We start from the raw sequence: 23118 nt of genomic DNA, 5'->3' as shown, positions 1-23118 counted from the left end.
CAAGCACAGTTTGAATTATTTATTACCATACAGAAAGCAAAGAAGCTTTCCTCTGTTGACTGTTTTACTGTAAACATGTTCTTAAGTGATATTCTTTAAAAAAAAAAACAAAGAAGAAGAAAAAGAAACCGAATGGATTTATTGAATACAGAGTCTTTTTCCGTCCATCTAAAGAGCCTCACTCATTGGTTGCAGAATGTTTGGCAATGGTAGCCGCTTTGCAATATACTGAAGCTGAAAATCATACAAAAGTGCACCACTATAAAAAAAAATAAAAATAGTACCACACTTATCACTATATATATATTTCTACATATTTGTGCTTCTTAGATGAACAATCAGGACTCAGTACTTAACAAATAAAGATTTTTAAAAACCTGAATTCTCTCTTTAGATGGTAAACTGAAAACAAGCAGCAGTCATTTCAAACTGGATATACGTATATATTTCTCCATATAATTTCATGTACATTTTTTGCAATTTTCGTCCAATTGCAAGGCTTAATGTTAATCAAGGGAACCCTGTGCAGGGCAAGTACATTAGTATGTTAGAGAAAGCAACTCAACTCTTACAATCTGGGACATTTTATTTAAGAAAAAAAAAAAACATCTGGCCAAAAGGACATCCGGTAAGAAAATGTTAGAAATGCCTACTACTGTATAAGCTGAATGATGACAAACACAGCAATGCTGGTTCAAAGTAAGAAAAAGAGGCAAAAGGGTGTAAAGCAATATGCTTTTTCACTGAGCTGTCATGCAGCCTTTATCCATCCCCGTTTCAAGGCATATCTCTGATCGAAAAAAAAAAAAAAACAGAAATAAAATAAACCTAACACAGAGAACCTATGCAACAATGTGAGAATGCAGGAATGAACCACTGACAGGGTAACGAGCGACTTCTTGCGCAAATTTTGGTTTTGAAATTACAAAAGAAAAGTGTCAGGGAAAGTGTAGACACTTGGCAGTATGTATGCAATTACAATAAAGCAGAATATAAATACAGCCTTGTTTGGCTTAGTGAAAAAACAAACATGCATATCAAAAACACTTCATGCTCAATTCAAAGCCCCCAAAGACTATACAGGTTTAATATAAAGTTTGTTTCATCTAAAAGTATTCAAATTACGGTCAGAGAAATAGTCTTTCATCCTAATTAGGAACTATTTTTGAATGATTTGATACGTTTTAGCTTTTCTTTTCTATTAAACATACCTGATCTGCAGCTATTGGTCCATTCCATGCTCAACATATGAACACTATGCATTGAGGTGGGACACTGATTATTTGTTGATAGGATGTCGTCAAAGAGAAAATGTCCACAGTAGTAAAGACTGTGGGTGTGGGGTCTGAAAATTGATTGTAGGGGACACTTAGGGATACAAAGTCGACAGGATGATTGCCACAGCCAGTATCTCGTACCTCGGGATCCACAATACAGGAAGTAAACAACACGCGCTGAAATTGAAGCCGCTACTGTTTATTAAGTAGCTTATATCTGTGACTTATAATGACAACAAAAAAAAGCAAGAGTAACATGATACACTGACACACATTGCGCACAGAGACAAGTGTATTATCTTGTTTTCTGCATGTGCTAGTGTGTTTAAGAGCTGGGATGTGCGAGGCTTCAGCTGGTGAGTGTGGATCCCACAAAAAGCCAGATAAGATGCAGACGTGATCTGCGTCACGACCGTTTTAGACTCACTAAGATTAACAGGACAAATAAACACTGTGCACCTTCACTTTCTTTGTCCCAAGACACATTCAAAAGTATAATCACACAGTCAGACGCACACTACCCTAAATTCAGCAAACTCGCACGCAGTTCATTCTCTCAATACTATCAACACGCACGCTAATTGGGATCTGCTGCATACTCAAGATAGAGGTGTGTATGTCATTCCGAAAACCCTGATACGCCGCTTCTTGAGTGCAAAATCCCAGGTGTTCAGAGAGTGGGGTGTCAGTTTGAAGATTCTCACTTTGCTACTTTTCCTCTTTCCTCCAAAAAGCAGCTGGTTGGGATCAGAGGGAGAGAGAAAGTAATGGTAGATACGACGGAGGAGAGGGCAGAGAGGGTGGAGTGGGTGTTTTAGCAAAAGTGGCGATTTAACATTTGGTCACTGTTAAGATTGGGCGTGTCACGTGCACCGATGTTCTGCACTTCATCCCCCCGCTCAGTAAAGCCGCTTCTCGAAACTGTGGAGGCAGAGAAAAATCGAAGAGAAATAAGCCGTTGCTTGAGTAACGGAAACTCACTCTAATCTGGCAAAATGCATCTACCCGTTACATGTTTTGTCAATGCAATTAGCAGAAAAACTAGCAGTTTGCATTTGCACAAGAGTCACTATGGGACATGTGGGTACAGTCTGAGGACCAAGAGGAGAGAAAATAATATCTGTCCTTTGTGATAAAGCATGCGGCAAGTCAGGTTAATAATGGCAATTGAAAATGCCAATAATATTTGCTGCATCGTCCTCTCTTTTGTGCAACTATAAAAGCGGGTTTATTTTCCACTGCCAACACCCAACAGGAAGTACATAAATAATGGGGTCAATCTGTTTCCAAGCAATGTAATTATGAAATTACGTATTAAGAGTGAACAAGGAAACCACCCCGCTCTCGCTGTAAAGACAACCTCTAAAACTCATGCCAATTTGCCGTTTGTTCATTTTTGCAACTGAGAACAAAAAGTAGAATACTGCAATTGATAACATCAATCTTAAAATCATGATTCTTTGTGCATGATACAAAGGACAATGGACAAAGTAAAGTCCAATACCATTTATGACCAGTGAAAAAAAGCAGATTACATGTTTTGTTGTCCCAGACTAAAGTGTACTCTATATGCATCTATCTTTCGTGTGTTTGTGCACTTACGAGTGGAGTCCATGAACTCCTCCCTCCACCTGTGCAGACATGGTCCTCTTTTCAAACTTCAGCTCCCCAGAGTACATCATGGAACTAAAACCGATACAAAGACGGTCAAATACACAGCACCTAAAACGGTTCCATCTGTATTATAACCAGTAAGTCACACACAACTCACCGGAGAACAGAAAGACTCTTTGCCCCGATGTCCTGGCAGCCATGTTGGATACCAGCTATCAGGTAGGGTACAAACTTGTGGATAGAGCCCTTGTCCTGGACAGAGCCCGACACACCTTGGGCTACCTTCACGTTGTCGCCCTCACTGTGGAAAGACACAAATCAGAATTCTGTCGTGGAATCACAACTTTGTAATAACTGCTCTTGGAATATGGCTCAAAGCCTCCTACATACCTAAAATATCGTTTCTGGCTGCTGGTGCTCTTCTCCATAGCATCCAGGGAGCCCATACCACGGTACTTTTTCAGCCGCACACCATCTGAGAAGAAGTACTCCCCTGGAGCCTCAGTGGTTGCCGCTAGCAACGAGCCCATCATAACTGCCGTGGGAGAAGGGAGAGAACTATCTGTGTTATTTTATTACCCAATCTAACATCCTCTCTGCGGTGATAAACCGCTTTGTTGCTATGAATATTTTTTCTATGAAATATGACTGTTAGACAAAGCCTACTTTTCACAACATCTGAAAGTCATTATCTTTGAAATCTCACCAGTCGAGGCTCCAAGAGACAGAGCCTTCACCACATGGCCCACAGTCTGAATGCCACCGTCAGCGATGACTGGCACACCGAAGCGCCTGGCGTACTCTGCTACCTTGTATACCGAGGTCCCCTGGGGCCGACCACATGCCATGACTAGAACGTAGAAAACATATCTAACATGACTGCCATGGAAACAGACTAGGTAAAAAAAAAAGGGGAAAAAAAGCTACATCTGATCAGACCTGGGGACAAACAGAAATCAGCTTGTGTAATAAAAAGCCGTGTTTATTTAGCTGGTGACTTGAACTTGAGTTATTTTAGGTTCACGTCCTTTTGCTGCAACACGGCTCTTCTGTTCTTCTTGGTTAACGTGACCCAGTCTGAGCACGAGGCCGGTCCCCATGGCAACCCAGATTGGGGCCTTGGCAGATCACCATGACAACTAGGAGGGTCTCAGGGTATTTTTTTCCCACATTAGCAACTGATAGCCTTTTCTTCTCACTGTAGCTCATAGATTAATATGTACCAGATTAAGAGCAGGTACAGCTAGGAATATTTTACATTAGCAGCCATATGTTCCCAACATAATCTTTGCATTAACCTACTATACATTAACCATTTATCTCAAATTAAATTAAATTCCCTGTAAGTATGTGAAATAAGAATTGTGTTGAGGAGATTTCATTGAAAAACCAGAGGGAGTACCTTCCTGTGTGATGCAGATGGAGCCGCAGCCCATCCCAACTCTCAGAGCATCGACACCAGCATCAATCAGATTCTTGGCCTGGGCTGCTGTGACCACTGTAGGTGAGGGGAAAGAAGAAAAAGGTGTGCAAACCATTATATTTGGTTGACAAAAGAAACCTGAGAACTGCGTGTACAACACTTACACAAATGTGCATATTAACAGCAGTAGTATGTCTTTTTTCAACAAAACTCACCGTTTCCTCCAACGACTTGTAAGTCTTGATACTTCTGTTTAATATAATTTATCATGTTGATTTGATACACGGAGTTGCCTTGTGAAGAGTCCTGGAGATGCAAAAACATGATTGAAGTACACTGGTGCTGGACCCGAGGATTCAGCAGTCTCAACAGCCTTAACAATCTTAACACAGATGAATGAATGCCTACAGTAAGTAAGACATTTCACATGCAGGCAAAATTATGTTCTTAATACTTAAAGTATTAAATCTACTAAATTTACATTAACTGTAGTGTTTACGGTCAATTTCCAGATTAAAGTTAAATACAAAACTAATTGTAAAAAACAGGATGTTCCCAGTAAGTTATAGTATGTTGATTCACGGTTCTATTATTTTACACTGTCCCTAAGTATCAGTTGCAATGCACTGTCCTGCTATTGTCTTATTTAACACCACACTTCCTTCCAAAAACAAATTGATGGGTTTTTAAGCAAACAAAATATTTTCATTAGAACCATCAAAAGCACCCACCAGTACAACTACATCCACTCCAGCCTGCACCAAGAGGTCCAGTCTATATTTGTCGTCCTCCCTGGTGCCAATGGCGGCGCCACACAGCAGCTGTTTGCGTGAGTCTTTGGAGGCGAGCGGGTAGTCCCTGTTCTTCTTCAGATCCGTCCTGGCAATAATGGCCACCAGCTCGTCGTTATTATTTACAATGGGAAGCTTACCTAGTTGACGTTCAAAGAGAAAGTGAATTTATTAAATTGCGTGAGAGTAATTAAAATCCAACTAGAAAAAGCTGCTGTCACACAGTAACTTTTATTTACCCTTTTTACTGCGCTGCAGAATATCATTGGCTTCTTTCAGTGTAACACCAGCTGGGGCCACTACCAAATCCTCCCTCTTTGTCATGGTCTTGGAGGAGAAGCATAATTAGAATGTAAAAACAATCAAATCACTGATGCCAGTGCAAACATCTTATAAACTGATGGGTATACGGTTTCTTAAAAAACAAAAATACACACCTCCTCCAGAGGTTTGCCATGGTCTTTCTCAGAAAGGAAGTCAATATCTCGGGAGGTGACGATGCCAACCAGTTTGCTGCCCATTTTGCCCGTCTCTGTGACAGGAATACCAGAGAAGCCGTGTCTTACTTTGGCCTCAAGCACATCTCCGACTGTGTGGCGCGGACTCATCACAACTGGGTCTGTGATAAAGCCCTGCTCAAACCTCTGGAAACCAACGGGAGAGAAACCAAACATGGTTATTATTGCCATTATTTTTTCCCCCTCTTTATATTTAGGGATGCACCGATCATTCTTCAGTCCTGATACCTATACCTGGGCTTTGGGTATCGGCCAATAGTGAGTACTATAGGCGACTATCTGAAACTTAAAAGTAGTCGCCGAGAGGCTGAACAGGGGAAACTTTGCCTGATGCGCTGGCTCAGATACCTTAAATTTGTTGTGGTTGTATTTGTAAGAAACAAGACAGACAAGTTGTGGCATCTGATATGTTCCAAAGGGATTGAGACAATTACAAAAGTCTCCAAAAGAATGCAAAACAATTCAGCGGTAAACAACGATATAGCAATATAGCGGTGGGCAAAACTACCTCTTCTTTCTCTCACCAAAACTTAACTGGTGAACAACTGATATCCACATTGCTAGTGCCACCAACACCACGTTACCCAATTACCTTAAGTGACCAAAAAAAGGTGTTAACAATAACAATGGCTATACCTGCCTCCAATCCAATAGCAGTGTTTAATTACTGAGCTGTAAAAAATGTGTGGAAATAAGGTGACACCAGGCTTTCCTAACTCCTATATATATATATATATATAGATAGATATAATCTTATTAATTATTAAAATAATAAAATGTGCACCAGCAACTTGGTAAAAAACCTGCTTCAAAATTATAAGTATATTTATGATTACTATTTGTACAGTATATAAACATAGAATTGAACAGAACTACACTATTGTCAGAATACCCAGTCCAGCTATTGGATACCAGTATTGGATCGGTGCATCCTTATTTGTGCAAAGCAGCGAAAGCAGTGCAAAATATCACACCAAGTCAAACAACAATTAACAAAAACACTATCTAAATAAAGGAAAATAACTCTAAAACACACGGATGGACGAAAATTACCAAAAGCTATATATAAGCGGCATGAAAATAGTGATCAACAACAAAAACAACAATTCTACTACTAAAACCAAACATGACTAGTGAGTTTTTAACTACACATTGATGAGAAAGTGGAACATAAAACACAGGAGATTTTGAAAACAGTTCCTTGTAATAGGATGCTATTCATAGCTTACCTTAACCTTGCGGACCTCGTTGGCTTGGAATTCTGGTGTGCAATTGTGGTGGATGATGCCAATGCCTCCCATTAGCTACCAAATAAAATAATTTGAATTAATATTAAAATAGAATTAATCCATAAATGAAAATCAGTGATCTTTCTTAATATTTCAGCAGTTTTGTCATTGCACTGTCTTACCGCCATAGCGATTGCCATAGCTGACTCTGTGACCGTGTCCATGGGGGAGGAGATGAGAGGGGTCTTCAGTGTGATCTTCCTGGTCAGCGCTGATGTCAGGTCCTAAGAGACAAAAAGAGGGGAACAAACATTGTGTCTTCACCAAGAGGTGTTTCTGTTATTTTGCACATGTACCACCAGGGGGCAGACTTACTTGGTAGATTCAATATACTGTTCAGTTGTGTCTTAAAAGGCTGTGGTTATGCCTTTAAATGTGTTTCAATGACACTAAAGGACATTGAGCAGACTTGCACTTAAAATATGCACCTAACAAATAAAAGTCTGCATTTGAGCTTGAGTGTGTCATTAAGTGTTCATCTGTGATATGAGATGTCTGCAAACAAAGTGCATGGTCCATCAAAAAACAGTCCTCCCGCTCAGAGACAGCAACCTGACACTGTCTGAAAAAAGAAAAGTGAGCCACACCACTGCACCTCCAGAAAAAAAATGTTGCTTTAATATCTAACGGATTTACAGCCAACACCAGCTTTTGTTATCTTCGACTGTGTGTGTGTGTGAAAATAATGACATTCCTTGCACATGGGAAACCAGCAAATGAGTTGGAAGGTTCTACAGTGTCCAAGCATTTACCCCTTATCTGTGACAGACATAAACTACGGAGGCTTTTCTCAGGGGTTCACAGTCGAGGCAGGAGATATCACCTAACACCATTTCTCCATTTAGAGAGCAGAACTGCACTAACCTGCTAAATTCAACTGAGAGAGAGGAAAGCATGTCAAGGACATGACGACCCTGAAGAATTTCCCACAGCAGTCCCAAACTCAAGTGGCCACTCTTCAACACCTTTCCAACACCGTAAACTGTGGAAATTAGCGTGTGTATGTAGGTTTTTTAAAAATCTGCAAAACAAAAATAGGCGATGGACTCCGTTCCCACTGACAGTAGACGAGTAAGCCTTCCCGTTTTTCTGGTGTGTCATGTTTGACGAATGTGCCAGAAAACAGGGACAGTAAACCCTAGAAAGCAGCATGGAGGCCAGTGTAAATGTTACGGTGGTTACTTCTCTTTTATATCTTAGTTTCTCTAAGACTAATTTGGAAGTTGAGTACTGCTTCCATGTTGATTGATGGAATTTGTGGCTGTGATGAAAAAGAGTAGCAGAAGTTACCGACGGAGATGATGTGCGTCCATCCGCGTGTCATGTTTCTATTAATGCTGATCAGAGTTGGAGCCTATAAATACCTGCGACTACTGCAAGCACTTGTCCTGGGAATGAACGCCGATTGACAGATGTTAGTGGGATTTTATCCAGTGGGAGAGACTTAAGCTATAAAGGGTATTAAAAATTTCCATCTGATCTACTGAGTCACTGTGTGAACATGATCTACTCCTTTTAAAGTTGTGACTGAGGCCAAATGTGGAAGCATTTGTGTTATTCAAGCTTGAATAGACTCACTATCCAGTGGAGAAACTAGGGCAAGACATAGACTCTGTGGAGACAACCAGCCCATGACAACATGGCAGGGCAGACAAGCATCTCACACAGCAACCAGAGCTCTCTGTAAGTGAAGGAAATAGGGAGAGATTAAAGATATCAATTAAATTAAAATCTGCTGAGATGGACTGAGCAGAAGAGAGGGATTTCATGTAAAGCCCTAAGATTAACTCTCCCGTCATCTGGTGCCAAGAGAAGAAGAAGAGGGATGAGCAACAGACCAGACACAAATGTAAACACAGGGGCGAGGGAGCAGCCAGTGGGTGACCACATCGGGCAAAAATAGCAGGGCAGCAGGGAGAGAAGAAATTATGCAGACAGTTTTAAATGGGCCTATTCTTGTAACAGCTGCCATTATAAAACGAGGTTACGGTCTGAAGTAGAGAGGTTTGCATTTTTAAAAATGTAAAAAAAGAGAAAAAGTGGCTCTTCCAAGAATGTTCTGCCTGCTGACGCTGCCGCATTATCATCATGAGAGGCGTGGAAGCAATAAAAAAAAGGGACTGGCTTGTCTTTCAAAATACTCTGGGAAGTCTCTTCTCAGATGTGACAGATACTTGCAACATACTTCTGAAACAACTGACCTGGTGTGCCCTTTTGTATCCTCAAATATAGGCGTACTCACCACTTCGTCTGAGGTAAAGTCGATGAAGCCAGGTAGTATCAGGAAGTCACTGCAAGACATGAACAAATAATGCAACTTAGCCGAGCTGTGAGGTTTAAAGCATCATATTAGAATAGTAGCAGCATAAGAGTTCCTCGTGTTTAAAACATGAATAGCCACTAAAATCTGCCAAATATAAAATATTTAAAACAGCAAAACAGAGAACTGAAAATGTTTCCCTACACTATGAGCAGCTCACAGGGTAAATTGAAAAGCAGTCAAATGTGGGTACTACTGAATAATGTTACATTCTAAAAAGGAAAAATGGGCAAACACTGATGAAACATATTTTTTGTTCGACACAATTACTTTGTCATTGATCTCTTTCTACTCATTTCCTTCCATATAACAACTTCAACCACAGTTTAGAGCCTGCAACCTATTGTTGGATACTCCTTTATGTCTGCACATGGTTCCCAGAATATTGCTAAGTGGCTGAGCACAGACAGAGTGTAGCTAGCGTGTTCTGTACTTGGTAAAAAAACAGTTGAGCTCCATCAGCTCTTGGACTGTATCAATACAACAAGAGGTAGAATGAGATGAGATAGACAGGAATGGTGTGTTTGTGTTTCAACCAGAGCCTATATGTAATTTGTGGGTTTTTCGCAGATGGGTGTGAAAACAGGGCCAGAGACAGTCTGAAAAATGGAGGAATAAGGGAGGCTCTGTATGCCATTTGGATAGTGGAGGAAAGTGAAGGGGGAAACTACAGAGTGAGGGTATGTGAAACGAGTATATGGTGAGCAGTACAGATGGAGTCTAAATGAAGGTGAAGGTACACACTTGAGGGGTCCTGTTTGTTTCCACTCACTTTAGAGCCAAAACACTCACAAACATCAATGTGGGAACGAGCAGCAAGTCCAGCACACATCTGCTAGCATTTAGCAGCAGCCACAAACCTCAGCTGCGTCACACAGGCTGCACCTACTGACTCTGGGTCAGCGGTGCTACACCAGCGCTCATTTGAATTTTAAAGAAAACACTGGCTTGGTGTTGCCTTATTATGGTTTTCATGAATGTTAATTGTAGACAAATGCATGATGCTAAGCGGCAGAGATTCAATGTATAACCAGAGGCCATGGCGGAGCTTCCCTGGGTAGTACAGATGTCTGTCTTCGCCTGGGCATGAAAGAGAATCGACCCCCCCCCCCCCCCAAAAAAAAAACAAACAAACATCAAAACATCATCAAAAAACAACAACATCAAAAGCAGCTGATAGCATGGCACCCAGTGTTCTGTAAATGTAGCAGCGGGTTTAACAGGTTGGGTAATGTCTGTATGTGTGTCTCACACTATTGTTTAGTTATTTATAGCTCGCAGCAGGGATTTATTTGCTACAGTAGCTAACACAACTGTAACAATAATCAGGAATGGATATTCCTACACCAGCACTACGTTTTCAGTATGCAACGGCCATCAAAAACAACCAATAAAAGGATTCTAAACCAAAAACAACACTACTGAACAGACTGAGTCCACAAAGACCACAGATTGATTTTGTACAGTATGTACTATATAGTCAGAGCATATGTTTATTCATATTGTTTAGTTAAAATACTTGTGTCTAGACTTGTATAAATGGCAGTGGCCCATTATTTAACCAACAGCCTGGGGCTTGTGTAAGAAAATGGCACAAGAGACACTTTTTAAAAAAAAAAGTATTTTACCCTGTATTTAAACTACAGTTCAACACCTTGTCTCATAACGTAAAGCTTACTGCCAAGAACTCTCTAAGCATTCACTCTTCTCTGTCTATAAGCAGGAAAGATCACTTGTCCATCTTCACTTTCCAGTCCATTTCAGGAGTGAAAGAACAGGTTCACAATCACACCCCCGACACGATTTCTGCACCTAGTTTAAGGTCACAACACTGCAAGAAGCCGTTCCTCTCACAATGCTGTTTCTGTCTTCCTGTGTCTGTGTCTCACTTTCTACAGGTGGCTTACTTCATTTTCCTCCAACTAATAACAGATAAACTAGCAATATCCTGCTTAACTGCATTCTTAGATCCAGTACAGGTGAAAGGACTGTATAAGCGGTTGTCATTTCAGATAGGGACAGGAAAACGTTGTCAGAAATTTTTTTAATGTGCTTAAAAGACATCTAGCAATAAAAGTTGAAACCCTTTCCGTATTATCTGCGTTTGTCATACTTGAGTTATAAAGGGTTGATACAGGACAAACTGCTTGAAAAGAGTGATACAGACTCTTTCTTTCTCTTACGAAACCCAATCCACCCCAATTCCTCCTGCAATCCACATGATGCCATCATGTGCGCAAACCCCTCCATGGTCGTGATGCACTTCATTAAAGTGTGGGTAGGTCATTCAATCACACGCGGACACGCTCATTACATTTACTATTCAATTAGCTTCTGTAAAGCCGAGGCAGCATTATTAGAATAAATAATTGGTTAAATCCAGCTGCTATAGCCTTCCAACTATACCTGAATAACTTAAATCAAATCATGTTTTGTTGTGCAGTCTATAATTCAGTATAGAGAATTATCTTCCATATATATCCTATAGAATAATACATTAACTAATGATCTTCCAGGGAACGCTGAGAGGGCATCTTAAGCATTGATTGTAGTGGTTGCTGGGCGGTGAAGCAATGTGATGGATTTAGGAGAACATTTTAGAAGAGAAATGGCATGCTTCTCGGTGTCCAACAAGCACTACAAATGAGTTGCACACTTGTTATTTATGATTAAGAAAATAAAAGTGTGATTGCAAGGAATGAAAGAAAATCATTGAAGTCAAAATGCACGATGAAATGATCAAATACAAAGCATTTCTCATTTAGCACCAGAATGCTTACCAGAGATGAGTGGGGTTAAATTAGAGGTGAGAAATTAGTGCCTAATCAGAAAGAGCATGAGCTGTTCCGTCATGCATGTTGGATTCACAGGACAGGTCATGCACTTTGATTGGTTAGTTGAAGTTAATAATGCAGTTATGTCCACTGGAAGCAAATTTGATCCCCATGACCAAGATCAGGTTGAGCATTCCAACACCCTCCATTTATCTTCTGCATTCATGCACTTCTATGACACCAGATTGAGAGTTTTGGCATGGATTGTTTTAAAGTGAAGTTGCTTTGGAAGGGCTGTCATTTGCTTCCCCTTATGAATTCACTATTTGAGAGACATAGGATTCGTTTTTAACAGCACAGTTTCAAAACAGTTTGAAGATGACTGTTTTACTCACTTGTAAGTCAACCCATCTCCTTTAGAGCATAGCTCTTCAGCCGTATGACCATCGGAGACAACGCACTGTTGGTCAGATCTGCTGGTTCAAAATGTGTTGGCCATTACAAAGCACTGCTGTATACACTTCGCCCACTGTTGCGCACAGGTGAGGTTTTAAAATTAGGAGACCTTACTTTGAATTAGCTTTCATCACTTTACTGAGATTTCTTCGGAAAACCAAATCAAAGTTTGTGAGACAAACTTACTTGTACGTAAGGCCATCTCCGATCGAGAAGAGCTGCTGAGCCGAGAGTCCATCTTCAGGGACGTAGCCTGTACCACCGCTGATTAAGTAATCCGCCATGCTGCAGAATGATAAGGAGAAACACCTTCAATCAACTGTGCAACCAAATACTTAGATAAAGATGTGTATCTAAATACAGCAAAAGGATGCTAGATTTCAGTCTTGCAGGTAGAGCTTGATTGACCTTCTCATAGGAAGGCATAACCATAGCAACATCAACATCCATCCCAGCCAGCAGACCAGTGCGCCTGCGCGGTAGGTGCAAGATTCATCTGCTTGCAAAAACAAGCCACTTGTAACAATGTTGTACACGATTCAGAAGCATTGTTTTATAGCCCGGTGACCTACATTGCGTTATCAGAAGCTTGCAAACATTAGCTGTTCGCAGTTTCCACCCATAGTAAACAAAACAAAGCTAACTGTACTTGTTTATACAGTAAAGCGACAACGCCACATCCTTGTTGCTAGTCATACGCGTCACAGTACCATCCATGCTAGTATCCATGTTAGCCACCGCAACATCTGTCACCTCAGAAGTCCTTACCTGGTTAACCATAGGACTGAGTTTTGTAAACTGACACAAATCAACTTAGGAGCACTTCAGGTCCATAAAATGTCGTTTTCAGAATGGGTTTACATTTCTAGCAGTCTCGCATTGGGGCACATCTCTTACCAACACCGAGTGCGGTCTAGCAAACCTCACTGACGCCTATTTTTAGAGGAGCAACGTGGAAAGTACAACAATAAAAGTTACAACTTTATAATAATATGTGGTGGTTTTGGAGAGTTCAATAAATGCCGAATTAAAGAGTGGCTCTTCTCCATACATTAAAGCATCTTTTAAAAAAACTATCTCGCAAGACGCACGACTTACAAAAGAAGAAACCCTATTTTGGCAGCTTTCTTAAAGGGAGTTTGGTGAATGCATTTAAAAGAATGCATGTGTAAAACAGGATGATATGACTAGGCTATATCTCAATTATATCTAACATTATGAATATGAAGCTTGATAGCAAACCGTTAGACTGAGGATAGGGAGACACCGGTACAACAGCCAGCTTGCTACACATCAACACCCGGCGACGTAACGTTAAATTACAAATTAAAATGTTTGCTGCAAGAAAAGCAAGTGAGACCTCGAGTAAATAATTAGTCGATATTTGACACACATAATATATAAACGGAGGGTGTGTATACGTATACACACGTCACTAACGTTTTCATAGCTAACGGTCAGATAACGTATAGTGTGTTGCCATGCAACAGACATGAGCCGAATCCAGACTAATGTGAACACTTCCAGACATGTGGGCGCAGCCGTTAGCATTTAGCATTAGCGGTGTGGTTATTTTTGGCTTGACGTATGGTAAACGCTCAACAGAGCTAAAAGCAAGGTTTTCTACCCTTTAGGTGAGTAAGTGGTTTAAATAACGCCGCTCCTTAAGCTGCCGTACAACTCAACACCTTCTCCTAGAGCCTCCTTGCACGTTAGCTAGCTAACCTTTTTGGAGCTGATGCCCACGTTGACCAAGAGGGGAAGCAACTTTCCAGCTGTGAGTCTACACTGAAGTCAGGCTAAAGCAACGCGATGATAAGACAGTTCCTTGTAATACCTCGAAGAACAAACTCGACGAAAAAAAAACTGGTCGTTCGTGGTTCCGAGATGTAAAAAGTACTGGTTTGGTAGTAAAGTGAATCAGAAGTGATTGCCTGTCGCCGCAGACAGTGCGTGTTGGTGTTATGTACTAGCAGCAGCAGCGTCACATCCCCTCCTCCTCCTCTCCTCCTCCTCCTCCTCCTCCTCCTCACAGAGGCGTGTTTAACCCATACCCTCAAACCCATGTCTCAATATATTATACTATAATATTATTATAGTGTAATGTATAACCGAATAATTAACTGTACAAACAAATCCAAGAATAAATAAATAAATGCAAACACAAACAAATAAATGCAGGAATAAATAAATAAATGATGAGATAGATAAATAAATGCATACAGAAATAAATACAGGAATAAATAAATAAATTAATTAATTAATGCTGAAATAAAGAAATAAATACAAGACTAAATGAATAAATAAATGCATGCACAAATAAATAAATAAAGGATAGAATAAATGAAGTAATACACGCATGCATGAATAAATAAATACAGGAATACATAAATAAATGAACAAATAAATAAAGGAATACATACAAAAATGAATTAATAAGTGCTGAAATAAATACAGGAATAAATTAATGAATAAATGCATGCATAAATAAAAACAGGAATAAATACACAAATTAATACATGCATGCATAAATAAATGAATACGGATAAGTGGTTGCGGATGAGATGAGGAATAAATAAATACACAAATTAATACACGCATGCATAAATAAATAAATACTGGAATACATAAATAAATACAGGGATAAATAAATAGATGAATAGATTAATGTTGAAATAAATAAATGTATAAATGGATGGGATCTCCTTCCTCATTAACATATGGACACAGAAATACAGAAATAAATGTAAAGCATTTATTTATTATTTTATTTATTTATACATTTATTTATTATTTTAATCATACATTTATTTCAGCATTTATTTATTCATTTATTTCAGTATTTATTCATTCATTTATGCATTGACTTCTGTATGCATGTATTTATTTATTCATGCATTTATTTACGGTTTCCTGTATTTATTTATATATTTGTGTATGCATTTATTTATGTATTTATTGAGACTTCAGTCATGTTTAGTCCTCCATAAAACAGGTAACGTAAATGGTTAAAAAAAGTGTGCAACAAGAATGTTTCACGTGGACGTTTTGAGACTGAAAGGCTGGCAGACTGGTTTATCAGCTGCCTGTTTATTACAATGGGGCATTAACGAAGCTTCCATACTTTCTTGCCCTCTCTCCGTTCTTTTTCTTTTAAATCATTATAGCGTCGGTGATTTTAAAAGCTGTGCAATGGAGAATTTACTGTTGTATGTTCTGTACTGTAGGCATACTTGGAGGTAGCCTATTCAGATATTTTAGTCAGAAGTAACAATAGTGTAAAAATACTCCGTCCTGAATACAAAACCAGTGAATACGTACAATAGTATTAGCATCATATGCAAAAGTAAAAGTATAACTATTGATGCATTGATACAGTGATGTGTTCATCACTTTCATGCTAGACCTGAGGTGGAGTTCATTTTACTAATGGGTAGTTTAATCTGTAATAATACATTATAATAAGTTAGTTAATTATATTTTGGACTGATAATCTCAATCTACAAATTAGCTGTTGTTGTCAAATACATGTAGTGGAGTAAAAAGTATAATATTTCCCAATGAGACGTAGTGGGGAAGGAGTATAAAATGCCCAAAATGGAAATACTCAAGTAAAGTACAAGTACCTCCAAATTGCACTTAGTTAAATTCCACCACTGGGTCTACTTAAAATTGAAATGCTGCTTACTATAGGTTATAGTATTCTAATATCATTATATATAATATTATATAACACTGACAGGGGCCACCATATTGCTGAATATTGAGTACTTTTTGAGGATACATACTTTTATGTAAGTAGTCATTTTAATGCAGGACTTTTACTTGCAATGGATTACTTTTACACTATGGTATTGATACATTTATTTTAGTAAATAATCTGCCATTTTCCTTCTTCAGTTTAACTTTTTCTTGCCATTCTTAACTTAATGACTCAGCCTATAATGTTAGTTACTGGCAACAGTATGGGGGTGACTTTAAACACTATGCAATATTAAATCATGTGACCAAACAACTCTCTCCGACCCATTGTCATATGAATATGGGCATATCGATTGCCTTTCTTTCATGCTTTAATTTTCCCTGACTTAGAGAAAGGCCATTCCGAATTAAGACAGCACTGTCTTACTCCTGGTCACATGTAAATCATCCAAACTGGATTAAGTGTGCTGAGAAACCAGAACCAATCACATTTTATTCACATGATAACAATTACAAGAAGTGTGCAGAGAAGCAGCATGTTGAGGAACACAAAATCATGATGTGGATCAAACTGAAAGTCCTTTTGGTTCTAATGTGCAATATACAGTACAAACATGGATATCACAATAAACTGCCTCATAAAATTTGCATCCCAAGTATAGCTGCTTTTAGTGTGATGCACTCTTCACACACGTTGGTTTAGGAAACCAAAGCGAGTTCAACCACTGAGAGGAAGTCATTCTATTTTAGGCTATAACAAAGAATGAACGGGGCCACTGAAAAACATCTTTTAAAGCTCATTTCATTAGTTACTGTGAATGCATCAACACGCATCTATTGTCATCAAGCTGTCAGCAGCAGAAATAGTTGACACAAGTTGCCGACAGCAAATCACTTTTGCTTTCTCACAACTAAAAATATGACTGTCAGCCTGTTTTATCACCTCTGCTGCAGCTTAATGGAGCAGAAGATCAGAGTAAAATGTTTTAGTACCATTAAGGGTTTCGTTCAATGTGCTTTCAAAAAAAGGAATGACATATAATTTTATAGACTTCTGTGACTTATAGGTCCCATACTGAAAAAGTGAGATTTTAATGTCTTTTTGATTACAAAGCAGGTGGAGGTGCTACATAAATTTTGTGAAAATATAAAAAACACTCAATCCACAGAGAAATGCTCACAGGCTGTTTTCAGAAACTGTGCCTTTAAATGAGTCGCCAGGACTTATAATGTTATGATGTCACAATTATACTATAGATAGAAAATGCCGCAACAGTGCCATAACAGTCATTACCCAGCTCTAACGGAGGTGCAAAGGCGCCAAGAGCACAAGTACAGAAGACCCATAGGAAACCTGACCAATTAGAGCAGACAGGGAGGGGGGCTTAAAGAGAAAGGCGCTAAAATGTGGCGTTTCAGAAAGAGGGTGAAAACAGGTATATTCAGACAGACAGTATGAGAAAAATAATGTGTTTATTGAACATTAAAATATTTAAACATGTTCTAGTAGAGACCCAAAACACCAGTGTAACCTGAAAGCAAGCACAATATGGGACCTTTAAAATGCACCAAGAGCTGAGTTTAATTATAGACAATTAAGTATCTTGAGTTCTCCTTCCGGGGCGGGCATTTCCTGTATATTGATTATTTCTCGCAGAGACCTCACTGATTGGGTTTCAAATATTGAATAAAATAGAGAACCACATGGTCTTCCCTGTAACCTAATATGCTTTACAGTCCTCTCTTGTTCTTTAAATAATCTTAGGTGCTAGATTGGTCTGCCAAGGTGACTCAGGGGGATCTGTTTCCCACTCTGTTTGTGTCAAATTAAATGTGGGTCATTGCAGATATGGGTCAGTGGTTCCTTTAAACACCGTAGCTATTCTGAGCAGTTGATTCAGCCTTGTTTGTCCTCTCTGCAGCGTGCCGCTCACTCCTGCTTTGATCTTGCGTCACAGAATTGTGTGTGCAGAAATAACTGCTATTAATACTGCTATAATAAAGGCTATTTCCATTGCTTTAGCATCTGCTCATAAGCCATAAATATTATAAACATGGCCTTCAAACAACTCAAGAAAGAAGTGTGCCATCTAAAGCAAGGGATTTAACCTCAAGGGCATTTGCAAACTGATCGAAATGCAAGTGTGTGTGGACATGTAAACTGACCCGATGGCATGAAGTTCATTTACATGCGCAGCCTTAGGAAGGCACGGACAGTGAAAGTACAGCATGAACTGACAGGACTGACGTTATATTCTCTATTTGTTTTACATTGGATATTGGTGGGATTGAAATGATTGTAGCATTCTTCTATTTTAAGTCGATTTTCTGTCTCACTTTTTTGTCAGAGCTGAGATTAATCCTTTATCTGTAAATTCTGGAAAAAGTTTGATCTTTTGTATTAATGTTTTCACATAACTCTAACACTTGCCCTTAAGGGAGTAATTTTGTGAAAATACACAAAACATACAGATGTACTTTAGTCTAAATGCTGTGTAAGCTGCACCTAAAAAGGGGCTCGTTCTCCATATACTTTTCAGTAACTCACCTCTCTGGGCCTAGACCGGCCTGGATACGTGTTGCACTGTATCGCTGGGCTGCAGATTCGTGTCCGTGGCCATGTGAGGTTTGCCTGACAAAATGTTCACCTTCCCGCGGTGAAACGTCTGTACGTGGGGGCACAGCGTCTCCTACAATTCTCCGATAATCCACCTCCTGACTCTCCCTCGCTTCATCTGCACCAAAGTGCTCATAACCATACCCCTCCATCGTCCATCAAAGGTCAGTCTCTATATCCAGTGGTCCTTTAGCCTTTCTGTGCAGCCTTCTTGGTATTCAACGAAGGAAAATACCCAACAGCTGAAGGTTACATTTGTATCAAAACAGACGACTTCTTGAACCAGGAATGTCCTAACTCAAGTTTGGATAAAAGTAAGGAGTTACAATTTGCAAAACAAACGCATTCCAGTGTCTGCTCTGCTCCAGGCCAGATAAGAAGCTGCACTGGTGTTCCCACACAGAGAGAAAAAAAACCTGTTCAGATACTCCGTCTGCCCCTGCACAGGATGCACCTGCCTACAAAAAGGCACCAGCCACCTCTAGGCGTGTCAATACAGGGTGTCACCTAGGAGATTCTCCCTGTGAGAGGGTGTCACCGTGGAAATGATGCCAGCAGCAGAGTGTTGTCGTTGAGAGGCTGTTGTGATGTCTTTGAATTCTTGGAGGAGACTTTCTGTTTTGAAGGCTAATGGATAGAGCAGATGAGCCCTGTACTGTACTTGTATGTAGGACAAAGCAGTCATCGCCTTGAGCGTGTTTCTATGAGTTGAATGGAGTGACTGTCCTGAGTGCTCCGTGAAGCTCTCTATGCCTTGCTCCCTCCGTATGTATGGGTTAATCCTGCTTTCTACCGATGGCACCACGTCACTTTCACAAAGAGGATTTCAGAATTAAAATGAACAGGACGGAGGCGAGCTCTGCAAACAGAGCAGCACTTTTTTGCAGTACAAACAGGAAGATCATCAATGTGGTGTTTTTATTTGTAGCAGCGGGCCCCGCTAAACCCAAAAACATACAGCAAACATAGCATTTCTGGAAATATTTGGCACAAAGGCGCGTTGTTTTTTTTTACGACTCTGGACTTGAATGTTAAATTTAACTCCTCACACCAGGAGCCACTGGTATGTTTTGTATTCCTACTTATGAGGCCTCACATGGGGGTCAAAATGGTTTCCAATCCATTGCTGAATAAAACTGGGGTTTTATAAAGTTAGTATGTATAAAAATAAGCTTTGGTGTAACCACTCCACCTTCTAGAAAATTCTGAGGTTGGACCCACAAGCTTACACAACATACTTGTACCTTGACTGCTCAGTGAAGCTTGCACCAAAGTGTCAGTGTTACCTCATTACTCTTAATTGTTTCTCAAAAGAATACACCCCATGTTTCTTTTACATGCAGTACCACCGGTACACACGCCAAATTGGTGGTTTTACAGCAAAAAAGGGTGTAAACCTGTGCCTTTAGTTGGCTGTACAGTATGCAATGTACAGAATGCATGTGTTGACTTATCCATTAGACTTGTGTACAGTTTTGCCAATGGAAAGGATTCCCCTCCCCACGCACACAAGTGGGACACAAGTGGGTTCTTCTCAATGGCAACTCCAGGTGACTGAATGTTTGTGACAGTTGGTAAGACGTTAAGATGGAAAATCCTCTTAGCCCATGCTCTAAGGGTTCCCCACTTACAACTCACATTCATCTTTAACACATGGTTACGGAAACCCCTTGCCCACGCAGTGGAGAAAACAAATCAGGAGGAAATTGACTTATAGTACCAAGGGGTCATTCTTAAATATATCATCTTAATCAGAGGTCTCCAAACCTGCTCCTGGAGAGCTGCTGCCTTGCATGTTTTAGGTATCTCCATACATGAATTTTATAGCTGCCTAAACGTAACATAAAAAAATCTTAGTGCAAATCAATCACATTTAGAATATTTTCACCACTGACTGCATTGACAAAAACAGTAAGCTCACAGGAGTTGCTGGTCTATGGCTGCTTTGATTAGTTGGTTTGTGTTATTGTGTGACTTCGGTGTTTCAAAGGGCTAGCACCTAAATGACTAACTGGTCAATGCAGAGGTAAACCAGCAACTGCCTTTTTCTGTGAGGTGAAATTACTGTTGTCGTAAAAAGGAGTCTGGTAAATATTCTATGGTGTACACAAAATTTTGATTGATTTAATTTTAGGTAGGCCATTTTTTCTAACCTGACTCCGCCGGATGGATTTATTCGAATGATTCGCATTTGCTCAGCATAACCATCTGGTAACTCTCATTTGGAGATCTTTTGGAAATGGGCAAAAATAGATCAATGAAGCGTATGAGGTACTAACAGCTTCAGGGCAAAGCTCAGAAAGTAAACAACATGTCGGTAAAGGATATTTGCTGTTTGTGTAACGTGAATTTACGGATAAAAGGCACAATTACAGGTGCCCGGTCCATATTCCAACAGAAGGATCCAAGAGAAAAAAGCGGTGGCGAGCGACTTGCTCGATAGCTGCCCTCATCTCATCGCGGAAGCTGCCATGTTATTTACACTGAAAAGTCGCTTCTTGTTTCGTCACACTTAAAGCCGCCTCAAAACCAACGCTGATTGGTTCGTTCGCTTGGCAAAGGCTCCAAATTTTCTCCGTTGCACGTTACCAGACTGATCTGCAAGTGAAATACAATCGAGCCTGTGGGATCAGGATGGTCTCACAAAGGTTTTTTCAGGTGGCTAAAATAAAATAAAACTTTTGCTGCTGCCCCCATCCACAGCCATACATTGCTTAGCTTCCATTCTGATACTCCTGCCTGCTTCTCCAAACTGAGGGCCTGCTGATAACGTAACTGTAGGTAACACACTGACTATGGATAAGTTACTCATACGACCCCACTTCAAAAAATCTGAACTAGCCCTTTAAAATCACGTTATCTACACCATTAAAGGGTTAGCGTCCCATGCACTCAAAGGCAGCACACTCACACTTAATTTCACGTGCATGTCATCCAACTGTGCACGGTTCTTACTCATTCAATTACATTTATCATAATGAATGTCTTGTGCACAGTGTGGATACTCATTGACTGGCTCAGACAAATCAGAGTCATATGATTTTACACAAGGGTAACTATTTCCATGAAAAGAGCACTCCTTGTGTGTGAATGATGTTGAAGATTTTAAAATACAAAGTCCACTTGAAAAGTAATTTCACATTCTAAAGGAAAAATGTGGATAAACTGATATTTATGAGTTTTGTTCAACTGCAATTGCTGCAGTTATTTGAATCTGATAAGTGTAAACTCGGGAAGATCAAAAGGAAACACTGTATGTAGAGTAGACAAAAGTAGCAGTAGTAGAGTTGTGGAGAATAAGAAAAATTGGATTTTACTACCTTTAACATAGTTGTATAAGGTATTCTGTGGCTGTGCTGAGAGCTTTGTAAAGTCGGAGAAAGTCAAAGGAAAGCCTGAGTAACAATATCCCCAGGGCAAAAATGTGCACTTGGTCCACTGCCACCTCCACCATTAGACAGAAAACACACTAAAGGCTTGACGTGGCAGCTCTATTATATTCCCAGAGAGTGAGCAGTGAAAGGGTAATTAAACACATTCAACATAAACTTGGCATATTTCATGTACCTTAAGCTTGCCAGAACATGATCGGACCTCCCAGTTTGGGACAGGCACCTATTTGATGACAAATTATGTAAATGCATAATGCTATCTGTTCTGTTATTCTTTCAGCTCCTATTGAAGTTACCTGTAAATCAACTATCTGCCTGTGTTGGATGCATTTTAATCAGATTTTTTAAAGAGAGATCAGGTCACTCAGGTCACACCGTGATGCCTGAAGCGTCAGTCAATATTTAGCAAGTGGGCCTTCCTGCTGTGCGCGGGGAAATTAGTATGTTCAATCATACTTCCCGTTGCTGTGGGCATATAGTGTTTTTGTAGATTTTGGTTGAACTATATTTTGGCACAAAGCCTCTCTATAAGAGCTCATTACATCAGTCTTTTACACAGACATCCCAGCACAGACCAGCAGCACAGTGACTCAAAAGAATAAACTCAAATCCAGGATCAAATTTGGTTGGTTGTTTGATCGTAAAACATTTTCTGTAACTAAAAGTGAATTGAAATGAGTGAAAAGATCCAATTAAGTGAAGTTGAATAGAGTCACTTAATATTTTAAGATATGATCAACTTAATTGTACCAAAGGAAATATGTCATGGGCTAAAAGTGCCAAGTACAGCTGCACATAAACAACATACACAGTGACGGGACCAACACTACAACAGTCATTCATGAGGTGGGTGGGTTGTTATAGAAAGTTGGATTAAAAACTGCTTGCAAGGCCTGAGATTAAGAGCGTTTTCACAGGAGACATTTTGAATTACCAAAGCAGAGA

General features: G+C 39.7%; 1 protein-coding gene across 9 annotated transcripts; it reads right to left on the bottom strand.

Moving 5' to 3' along the window:
* Nucleotides 1–4: 4 nt before the first annotated feature.
* impdh1b (IMP (inosine 5'-monophosphate) dehydrogenase 1b) lies at nucleotides 5–19172 on the bottom strand. 9 transcript variants are annotated; one of them, XM_083935677.1, is made up of 16 exons: nucleotides 18713–19172; nucleotides 12649–12747; nucleotides 12402–12482; nucleotides 9155–9203; nucleotides 7035–7136; nucleotides 6853–6927; nucleotides 5543–5749; nucleotides 5345–5432; nucleotides 5046–5245; nucleotides 4530–4620; nucleotides 4294–4389; nucleotides 3598–3741; nucleotides 3282–3426; nucleotides 3049–3192; nucleotides 2880–2963; nucleotides 5–2198 (listed from the first exon to the last, which is right to left on the bottom strand). In XM_083935677.1, the coding sequence occupies exons 1-16, from the start codon at nucleotides 18931–18933 to the stop codon at nucleotides 2177–2179; spliced, it is 1848 nt and encodes a 615-aa protein (XP_083791803.1). In that variant the 5' UTR covers nucleotides 18934–19172; the 3' UTR covers nucleotides 5–2176. The 9 variants fall into 9 exon arrangements, with proteins under 9 accessions (XP_083791803.1, XP_083791804.1, XP_083791797.1 ...); XM_083935678.1 differs by having other exon boundaries at nucleotides 12402–12479; XM_083935671.1 differs by lacking the exon at nucleotides 18713–19172 and adding an exon at nucleotides 14300–14427.
* Between the last annotated feature and the right edge of the window lie 3946 nt (nucleotides 19173–23118).

The sequence above is a fragment of the Echiichthys vipera genome (genome assembly GCF_963691815.1).
Source record: "Echiichthys vipera genome assembly, chromosome: 20".
Classification (NCBI taxonomy): Eukaryota; Metazoa; Chordata; class Actinopteri; order Perciformes; family Trachinidae; genus Echiichthys; species Echiichthys vipera.
This window is presented reverse-complemented; position numbering and strand designations above follow the sequence as displayed.